The sequence below is a fragment of the Brachionichthys hirsutus genome, chromosome 2 (assembly GCF_040956055.1).
Source record: "Brachionichthys hirsutus isolate HB-005 chromosome 2, CSIRO-AGI_Bhir_v1, whole genome shotgun sequence".
Lineage (NCBI taxonomy): Eukaryota > Metazoa > Chordata > Actinopteri > Lophiiformes > Brachionichthyidae > Brachionichthys > Brachionichthys hirsutus.
In genome coordinates this window covers 5,810,834-5,821,705 of record NC_090898.1, presented here as the reverse complement: position 1 = coordinate 5,821,705, position 10,872 = coordinate 5,810,834, and the positions used below count along the sequence as shown (strand labels likewise).

At 42.6% G+C, this 10,872-nt stretch overlaps 1 protein-coding gene across 1 annotated transcript; it reads right to left on the bottom strand.

The window, feature by feature from the left end:
• LOC137908475 (probable G-protein coupled receptor 153) lies at nucleotides 1–10,650 on the bottom strand. The gene is made up of 5 exons (XM_068752885.1): nucleotides 10,277–10,650; nucleotides 8,069–8,498; nucleotides 5,708–5,897; nucleotides 2,728–2,912; nucleotides 1–840 (listed from the first exon to the last, which is right to left on the bottom strand). Exons 1-5 carry the CDS (start codon nucleotides 10,648–10,650, stop codon nucleotides 1–3), a joined length of 2,019 nt encoding a protein of 672 aa, XP_068608986.1.
• Between the last annotated feature and the right edge of the window lie 222 nt (nucleotides 10,651–10,872).

Genomic DNA, 10,872 nt, shown 5'->3' with positions numbered 1-10,872 from the left:
TCAGGTTGTGGAGCCAACAGAATCGGAGTGAAAGGTGATGTGTCCGGAGGATGATTCCGAGGGTGTGCTTACAAAACTGTTTGCGTTTCCTTTACCGTCAGGCTTACTTGGTTTCCTGTGATGCCCCCAGTTAGATCCAGCTCCAACTCCAGCACCTGCACCATCTGTCCTAGGCCTTGAGAGCAATGCAGTCTGCTTGCTGCGCCCAGGTGAACCCACTTCACTCTGCCGTTTCCCGTCTCGGGGATGCTCCTGGCACCCTGTGCCAGAGCCACGTGCCCTGGGACTCTTCCTTCCACTGGATCTGTCTGATTTGGGGGAGCCCTCAGGAGAGTTGCCCCGACTACTGCACCGTTTGTGATCCGAGCACCGCCTGAGCGCCTGCGGCTCATGCTCGAAGTCTGTGAGCAGGAAGTGAGGAAGGATGACCGTGTGCTGGTCATACACATTGTGGATAAGTGAGACGGTGGATGTGCGGCGTGGGCTCCTCCTGGGGCTCGGTAGCGGCGTTTCATCTATAAAGTTTATCACCTCATCACGGCTGAAACACCTCAGTTCGTCCTCATAGAACTCCCCGCCGCAGACCACACGCGGCAGATGCTTGAGGGAGTGCATGGTGTCCTCAGAGCGCCGCCGCCTGCGGTGAGGGCGATGATGGTGGCTCTCCTCGTGGTAAGAGACCAGGCTGTTCCTGCGCCTCTCGTGGCGCGGCAAGGTGGAGCTGTAATGGGCACTCACTATCATGTCCTCGGTGGAGCCCCATCTGTGGAGATATGAGGGGATCTGGTCGCTGGTCCACATGTCGGTTTCGTCGTGGGAGTATCTTCTTGTAGGGGGCACCTGGACAAGACAGAGACCGACATTCTTCAGTCCAGAAAGGATTGCAACACCTGTAATTCTAAAACAACACAGAATCAGTGTGCGTTGTGCCGCTGCAGCTTTTGGTCAGTGCAGCATAACTTCTTTACACATTCTAACGTTATAAATTTTGAAGGATTTTAAATGCAGGATTCTTCAAGTTTCTGTGGCTGTCAACTCCACAGCAATAGTACTAATAAAACTTAATGGCACCAACCCAATCAAAAAACGTTTTTTGCGGTGGGGGGGGGGGGGGGGGGGGGGGGGGGGGCTGGTGACTAATGCCAGAGTGGATCGTTTTCAAAATGTTTCCAAGACAGAAAAGTTTGAGAATGTATTTTATTTCTTTGTACCCTGGTTCAGCTGTATTATTTGTGTCAAATCCTACATGTTACACAGACATGTCAAGTGTCATGTTCTTGTTTTTGCTTTATCCCACAGTTTTTCCTCACATAGGTGACTACGACTGAACTATTAACCACCTCCATTATTTGGAGATGAAAAAGGTGTGTTATATTATTTGTATACTCACATGCCATTCTGTTCTGACAACTGAGCAAGAGAGAGAGGGTTTGTCAAGGCGATGTCAAGAAACACCCTGCGGTGAGTTTTTTTTTTTTTTAAGTCAACGTGGAGAAGTGAGACAGCAGATGATACAGTAGAGCTCAGGAGGGGTTAAGAGGGACGGCTGAACAGCAGAGGGCAGCACAAGCAAACAAATGAATTAAGACGTGGGACAGAACGAGCAGGATGGGAGACAAAGGGAGAGAGACCAGCATCAGTGAGGATTTATGTTGTTATTAGACCATTTAAATAGTGCCAATTCAATTCTGAAATGGATGAACCACTCGATAATGCTTTGAAGGGGTTCAGTGAATCATGTTTGTGCAAACTGTGTCACAATTCCAGCAAGTCTTCCTGTTACTGAAATCAAAAATGCATATTTGTTTGACCATCACAAATACACACTAAGGAATTGTATAAGTTAAATCATTGAAGGAATCTGCTGTCACGTGAAGGTGTATCAGACATAAAAACAAAGGGTGGAGCAATGGGTTGGTCTCAGGGTGGTATCTACTGTATGCATCTCTGTTTCAAAGAGTATTAAAAACAAATTGTAAAGAGCTGAATCCTTTCGAAGTGTCAATCCTTATTTCTCAATTTATTGGGCATTTGCGGTCTACATTTTTTTGGGGGCGGCTTCAGGATCAACTGAGAAAACGTCTTTTTTATTTTTAAGTAAAAGTCCTCACAAAAGTCTTCCAGGCCAAGACTAGTAAACTTTTTATCATCACAGCTTTTAATCAATTTAAGTTGATCGCTGATCTGGGGCCAGAATTGAATGGAACTGAAGCAGATAATGTCTAATGTGCAGTCTAGCTGCATTGCCCTTGAAGACTGGAACTGATTTGGTGTTGATGCAGGCTGGAATGGAGATTTTCACAGCTCTGCATGGCACACAATGCTCTTGGGTGGAACATTGGCATATGTTTACAACAATTTCCTGAAACCTTGAGGGATTTCTGAAAGGTAGATGGTAAGCCAGCTGCTAAACTCTTACCCTTTTACAACATAAGAATGGGTATGATGCACTAGTCTATGAATGATGCACATTTAAATGATGGGACTGTAGATGGTCATATTTACCAAACATTAGTCAGCAAGAGTGTATTTTGGATTCAATTAAAAGACCAAAAATGATCTGTGGCATTAACTAGGGACAGCTTCACGCAATGTTTGATCATTCCAGAAGATTCAAACAAGATCCTGAAAAGGCCCACAAGGCCATTTCATCATGCACACAAGAAGTCATTTAAAATAATTCAAATGATCAAGAAAAACAAATGAAGAAAATTAATGAAAATATACCTGCAAATACTGCATTTTATCTTCCTGTTGTTCCCTCAATGGATACCCTTGCGGAACCCCCCTTTCTAAGGTTGAGAACTCATACTTGGCATTACGGTCTACCTTCACGATTTCAGGCGCTGAGCTATAGTCAAATGGTCTGTCATATATTAAGTCGGCATGAATTCCTCCATCTTGGCTGTTTTCTGCAAAGTGCAGAAAAGCACGAGCGTCAGGATTAGAGAGCAATAAACTCAATACACAAGACAGACAGACAGACAGACGAATAAATAAGAGAGACAATTGTTCAAGTCCCTGCTGATTTGTTGACTCTTCCTATGGGTTTGCTCAGGAATAGAAAGTTTAGATTGAAATAAATCCAATAAATGTTTATTTTAGGGGTTTAAACATAAAAAGCCCCAAATTTGTTCTGAGCTGAGAAATCGGAAAAAAAATAGTTGCAGGGATTACCGGTATATTCTGAACAAAATTATGCAATGTTTATTTTTCCTATTGTGTAAATTGTACGTTTAATTTTTCCAATTAGTGCATTCTTGGTGGTGCAAATGGAATCGAATGTAAAATGCTGATCTTTGGGGGAAAAAAATGTTGGCAAATAGGTGAAAGATGAAAGTAGCTATTTGCACAGGCTGAAGGCATGCAAATCAGTAGCTTTGGAAAAACAGGAAACAAACTTTATACATACAACCATGATGAGTTATACATGGCAAGCACTCTGGAAAAAGCAGAGAACTGGCAGTGTTAATTGTCACACAGAATATGGGCTTCCTTGTGTTTTATGGCTCCTGTAGGATATTGAAACGTTATCAGGGAGGGTGTGATAGGGACAGGACAAAAGCGTTTGGAGGGTTAGAAACAGGAGAGGAGGGGATAAGATCGGGTTGAGTTTAAACAGTGGCAATAGAACAAAAGGGACAGGTGGTTCATCAGTTTGCTTGAATTGTGCCCATCATTATCATGTGACCTAATTTTTGGACCAAATATTGGTGTCTGTGATTTCATAGCGAAATGTTTCCTTTTCAGCCCCCTTGAATAGATTTATATTTCTGGAAAGAAAATGTGTCTTAGACCACATAAAAAAAAACTATATTAGATATTTACTAAATGCAGTTGAATCAAGACTTTTACCTTATATAGACTGTCATTTACCTTAAGTCTATATAATCTAACCAGAAGGAGTGAGCACACAACGTATAAGACAACAAAGTAAATATATGTATAAATTCATCAATAAGATATCTGTTCCAGTTGTACTTGTACTGAACACATGTGTCCATTTTTTGGTTTGAGGGAAATATGACCATCATAATGACATAAATGAGGCATCAGTTATTATTTGGCATCCTAATGGCAGGAAATCAAATGAAATGACGTTTAAAAAAAGGTACAAAATGTAAGTCCTTCGTCAACATAATTTTTTTAAGCCACCTCTATGATACAACAAGTAAACCAGTGAATAAAGCTCACATGCAAAAACACATAAATATATATGTTAATATTTAGAAAATTGGGTAACACAGGTTCATCTCCTGACAACAAAGGTCACATGATAGGTCACATGATAGGTCACATGATAGGCCACATGATAACATTTGACCACTCATTTCAGATGACAATCAACAATAAAATATAGTGCGAGTAATAATTACACTCAAAAATGCACATCATTTTATATTCAATAAACAAAAATCTAAAAGCATTATTTCCAATGAAAAAAGAGTCAGCAATCATTTGTTATTACTCCTATCATCAATTATATGCTCTTTCATATTTGAAAATGTGTTTGTATAAAAGCTAAATACAGTCACTCAGTCACTTCATTAAAGAACAATATTTCAATTATTTTGCCATGTGCATACAGTATTTATAGCATGGTACATAGAGTACCTTAAAGCCAGTTAAGATCAAAGAATGGTGACAAGCTAAACGCAGACTATTACATTTTGTCAAAACAATAATTATGTACCATCAGTATTCCGCTTGCCTTGTTTAATTTGCAGCTTAGATGATTTGACAGATAATGGCAGGGACAGTGGTATGATTGCAGTTAAAAAGCAGAACACTTGGCAATGCAGTCACAGAGGTCTAGTGTGTGACAGTGTTTTAATCACAGGCGCTCCAGAGTCAAGGCTCATTTTAAACCTGCATCATCTTCCATATGTTGTTAATATTGTTTGCACAGCTACTATGGAATTACGAAGAGCAAAATCGAATAATCCGCTGGACTTGTTAAAGTCTGGTTGAAGACGTTTCACCTCTCATCCAAGAGGCTTCTTCAGTTCTGCATTGTAATTGACTACGGACATGTAATCACGCCACTGACATGCTTTATGCTCATTATTTCACGAGTATCCTCACACACTCTGGGAAAAGCTCACCTTTTCAATGCAACAGTTAGAACATTTCGCTTTCCTCACCACAAATCCTTGATGTTAACTGGCTTACATGAAGGTCTGATGATCTTGTGAGGTAATCTCCTCCTCATAAAAGCTGGACCAACGACCATAATTTCATGTGAAACTGGTATGTCCCGTGTTTTAGTTGCTCATGCACAAATTCAATGTAAATAAACTCACTTTGGAGGCACTACCAAAAAGAGCAGAAGCAATCTCTATCAAACATCAGACTAAAGTTTCTAGAGTTGATTTTTCTTTTTTCTGTTTCCATCAGTTTCCTCAGTGTAACTCCATCGGCTGAGAGAGAAATCTATTTAAGTTAATTAATCACATTTGTTATTTTGATTCCTAAATCCAAAGACAGCCCAGAGTCCGGAGTCAGGATACTCATGCCGAATCTTATTCAGGAAAATTAATTTATAGTACAACTGAAAAGAATACTTTGGAATCTCTTTTGCTAGTTTGCTGTGACTGTTCATCACTGAGCTGCCTTAGGAAACAGGAATCATCGAATTCACATCATCAGGTGCAGAGGAGGGGAAACAAGAGGCAGGGCAGCAGGGAGTCGACCGGCCATTTCTTACCCTCATCCACGTCGTCGTTGGACATGATGGCGACACATTTCTCCCACACCATGCGGATGTCAGCCCGGTAGCGGTCACAAGCCCAGAGGAACATGGGCAGCAGGATGGACTGGGCAATGGAGCACCACAGCACGCACAGCACCATCCAGTTGTAGGAGCGGTCAAACTTCAGGCTGGCAAAGCTCACCACCTGGACCAGGTCAACACAGAGTTAACAAAGCTCTTAGACTGTGTTGGGACCGCTATGAAAAGTGCAGTCTTAAAATCCACTCTACATGTGTTTGGATGGACGGTTTAACTCAAGACCCGGGGGCCAAATGTGGCCCTCCAATAAAAAAATGTTATGGCCCCCGAGAGCTGTATACAGACATTTGTTTTTGTAAAATGCTGCATCTGTCACACATGTTCTTAACAGCCCACATTTGATGGTTGTTCTGCAGTTCTGCCCCTCTTGACTGTGACAAAAGAGTTTTGAACAAAGCTAATGCCATAACTTGTGTTGGGTGATATTTTTTATTGATTTATTATTTAATATTATTTACTTGAATAAGTTTTATTATTGATCGATGGAGTAGTGTGGTTTTCTTAACCTGATCAATTGAAAGGATGTATGTTATAATTACGGCAATAAGCTATCCATATATTTTTATAACTATACTATTGAATATGCAATGTTTGTAACTTAAGTAGAGAACTGATCAAACGGAAAAATTCAGCAACATCGCAATAACAATAGCAACACGCTGCAGTCAGGAAATTAATCATCTGCTGAAAGTTATTTGAACTTTTTAGTTTTTTCCAGCATGTGCTGAAATGATTATCCCGGCTACATATGGCGCTCAGGATCAGCACTGGACAGCTCCATAGGTACATATGGAGCTGTTATGAAGGTTTATAATTATCAACCTTACAAGTAAAAAAAATACAAGACATATTCATTAAGCAGGGAATAGTAGCAGAAGCATTACACAAAGAAATTGGCATCACTGTTATTCAGGTTTCTTGTGCTGAGATTAACCAATTAATAAAAAGTATTTCCCAGTTCACTTCATCCGTGGGGCCTGAAGACCTGTGAGCTCATTGGTGTTGCATAACTGATATTGCCAGTACGGTTATATTAATATGGTGATTTCACTCGAAGCTTCATTCACATTCCTCTTTCATTAAAAAGAGACCATGTTGGTGAGTTTGCATTTGGAAAGGCTCGTCCGGTTCACCTCTTGGTATTTATATGTTTGGAGAGAATCCAGGAAGGAAAATAAGAGACTCTTCCAGCTGCAGAAATTCTTCTTTTAACAGGAAACAGGTCAACGTGACATTTCCTGTGAATAGGACATTATGGCTATTTAGAATCTAAATTTTAGATCATTCTGCCCCTCTGTTCTTACCCCAATAACAACATAATACGATTCTCTATGCCACCCTGAAGCAGCTGTTTTACAGTGAGGGTGGCATATGTCTTCTTAGTCATCACTGGCACTGGAGCAAGCAATGACAACCATGCAGTTAAGAAAACCGGGAGCACCTTTCTTCCGATTGTGTGTGCAGGTTATCTGGCTGTGTAGACTTCAGTATGAAAGTCTTGCAGATAGCAGTGCTTTGTTTAGGCTTCAGGTGTGTGCCAGACAAGTTTATAAAAAAGGACTGTCTAATAAAAAAAAATGACTCAGAGCTGTGGCTGTGTATTATATAGAAACTGGCACTGAAGATCATCCACAAGTCGAATGACATTTGACAAAACGCCGACTCTTAAAATACTCTTGAATGGCCAGGGTTGAGACTGTGGACAGACCTGTGGCTTAAATATGAGCAGATGGCATCAACATAATAAAACTTTTAATAAACAGTCCGAGGGCATTTGCTTTTGACAAATAGCTCTGACAATGTGGTTAAGCTTTCAAGACGACAGCATGGCCGACTGGCTTGCATTTACAAGCAATAAGCCTTGAGCTGTTAGGGAAATGGATGAGGATCTAATGGGTATCATTTTAAAATGTATTGGTTTCAGTGGGAAGACGAGGGATGGGAAGATTATCCCAATGCTAAACCTGTACTTCGGACAGCATGAGCATGAAGGAGCTTTTCTAATGGTGTGGACGGATAATCTTTATTCGTATTACAGACAGAACAAATCGAGCACCCATTAGCCATTACTCCTCCTCCTATAGTCCTATGCTGCATTCTGTATATAAAGACACGCTACTGACCAACTTACAGCCTCAGGTAAGTAGAGACATTTAAATTCATGTACCGGTAAATAGCAAAATAATAAGGCATAGTTAGAAGCGCTTCTGTGGCTGAACGCCAACCACAAACCATTTTTTCACCACCGCTGAGCTGTGTGACTTCAACGGAACTCACCAGTATGGGGAAGCCAGTCAGGAAGTCATATATGAAGACGATGCCACTGATCAGGTAGGTGATCTGCAGCGACGTCTTGAGAGGCTCTGATCCATCGATGGAAGATCGGCGCTTCCCCTGGGCGTCCTCCACCACTATAGTGGGGACGTTGAACTTGTTCTTGTCAGCATTGTGGCCTGCCTGAATGGTGAAGGTCTGGAAGAGAGCGATGCCGATGCAGATCACACCCATGGCGACGCTGCCGCCGATCAGCAGCAGAAAGCAGACGCCAAAGCCGAGACCGATCTCAGTCACGATGAACCTGCAGTCAGAGGTGTAGAAGCGGTCGATGGTGTCGTGCCAGCCCACCGCTGGGAGCGTAGAGAGGATGAAGGAGACCATCCAGATGCCCATCACCGTGTGCACCGCTTGTTTCTTGGTGTTGCTCAACCTGGAAGAAGATTTCAGCAAAAAGTGAAACAAATGCAGCGCGAAAGACTGTCAAACTACGAGACAACAAAGGTTTGGCACAATGCTGGAAATCCAATCCAATAATAAGCTCTATCTCATGAAGTCATCATTTAGATAAGCTGCAGATGAGAGGTGGAAACAAAATGCTTTGCTGAGGGTGAAAGATTGCTTTTAAAGTCCATTTGTCATTTAAGTCTATTTCAGGGCAAAGGGATTTCTATTTCATCTCACCTCCAAGTAAGTATTGCCATCATATGTTCATTTGCTGAATGTGTTTTTGTCCTCTGGCAGTGCAGCACTTGTAAAGGTTTGCCACGGAACACGTCTATAAATAAGGCAGGCCGACACTCTTGTTGTCAAACCTGATGAAAGTCGGTGATATGCTGCTAAAGCACCAAAAGCCGCACTGAGTTGTTCAAAGCAACAGCAACAAATTACCGGTAGACAAAAAGGCCAAGCCATTTCAATAGAATAAGCTGAGGCAGTTTACTACATAGCTTTTGATTGTTTAGTAAGTAATACAGTAGTGTCACCTGAGTCCAGAGTCTTTACATTGGCCTCATTACATAAATGAATGTATTTACAAAAATGTACATGTGAAAAGGAATACATCATTTCTGTATGGAGACATTTGTCGATGATTATTGGCAGGAAATAAATCCAATCCATCTACCCCAGGAGAGCCGGACACATGTTGCTTGTCCTCTTTCTCTCCTCCAGAGGAGCTCAACACAGAACGTACATCGCACACGCAAACGGAGTGAAAACATATTGTTAAAAAAATATCTGTAACCAGCAATGCATTATCTGAGAGGCACCGAGGGGGCGGCATCACCCTCAGTCTTTTCACTATGGGTGTGTGCAAAGCGAAGGAGGTCTTGTTGTCACAGTGAGCAATTATGCTAGCCTTTGCTGGATGTGCCTGCGGTGCATATGATGGCATGATGGTCTGATGACATCACCGAACTGCTTGAATCTCTTTCCAGAGAAAGACAGCAAAGTGTGTGGGGGGTGGGGGGGGGCTCCTGAGAGACAGTACAGAGTGAGGAACCTCTAAAGTACAAATCTGGAATTCATAATTCAGGCATTTTGCTGAGTGTTAATGTCAGAGACAGGGAAGTCATGCTACCTCAGCAGGGCAAGTAAACGTGCAGAAATGTAAATGAAAGATGAGCAGCAATTACATGACGTGTCGCCTGAGCTATCGCTCTTCACTTTGACTTGACATGGTGGGAAGGAGAAGCTCAGAAGGAAGTGTTTCCAGACAAAAGGAGAGGCGTGAGGGAACAGACGATGCAATAAAGCAGTGCTGTAAAGCCTGCTAGGGGGCATCATCCAACACCAGCTGCACAAGGAAATACCGATTTGAGCATAGATTTCAAAGGATATATATTATCTTATATACACATCTGCTTATCTGCTAAATTGGCTGAGCTGACTGCACATCTGCAGGCCTGATAAAAACAATCTGTTTTTCAGCAGAGGTAACAGAATACGGATCTTCACTATGTGCCGCAAAGTAAACGTTTCTGCAGCTTTTCAACAACCTAAATGTTTTCGCTTGCAAAACTCAGATTTCATGTATGTCCCACGAGTATTGGCAACAGCATTTGTTCTTAAAGTGCATTCATCTGCAAATGAATGTTCTGCACCTTGCATCTTCAGTCTCAGTACATAACAGACTGCTGGCTTTTGAGGGGGCGGAGCTTTGGCAAATGCATCAATAATTGCTTAAAGGTGAGTGAGAATGACCCTTACCTGTAGTTTACAGGCCACCGTACCATCCACATGCGGTGATAAGACAGCGAGGTGACAGAAAAGCAGGTGACCAGCGTTAGAGTGTAGAAAGTGGACACGAACACTTTGCACAGGCCCTCGTTCCACTCGTAGTTGGAATGCTGGCGGCGCAGCGTGATGACGCAGTACATAGTGATAGGGATGGCCATGTTGAGGATGTGCGTGCCTGCCAGCGTGCAGATGAGGAACTCCAGTGGTTTCCACTTTTTCTGCTTGGCGCTGACGCTAAGGATGCTCCAAGTGTTGGCCAGGATGGACACGCCTGAGCAAACCAGCCAAGCCAGCGTGTTGGCATTGATAACGTCATCCTTCATGGTCGTTGCCTCATCCACCATGTCGGAGCAGGACGTAGTGAAGCCTCGGGGACCCTATGGAACTGTTGACAAGAGCAGGAACACAGAAGGAGGAGGAGGAGGAGGTGGTGGTGATGGGCAGGAGGGGATGCAGGGTGTTAGGGAAAGCGAGCATCCTACGTGGGTGCGGGAGCACTCTCCATGGGCTTGGCACAGCAGGGAAAGGACATGGATATGGAGAGACACAGGGGGTGTGGGGGGTGG

Bases quoted from the DNA above. Each gene is read 5' to 3' on its own strand.
- LOC137908475 (XM_068752885.1), bottom strand. From the start codon at position 10,650: ATGGTGGATGAGGCAACGACCATGAAGGATGACGTTATCAATGCCAAC. The intron at 5,898-8,068 runs GTGAGTTCCGTT...GACCTGGTCCAG, and splicing joins TGACTGGCTTCCCCATACTG to GTGGTGAGCTTTGCCAGCCT. The intron at 841-2,727 runs GTATATTTTCAT...TGTCTTGTCCAG, and splicing joins ATAAAATGCAGTATTTGCAG to GTGCCCCCTACAAGAAGATA.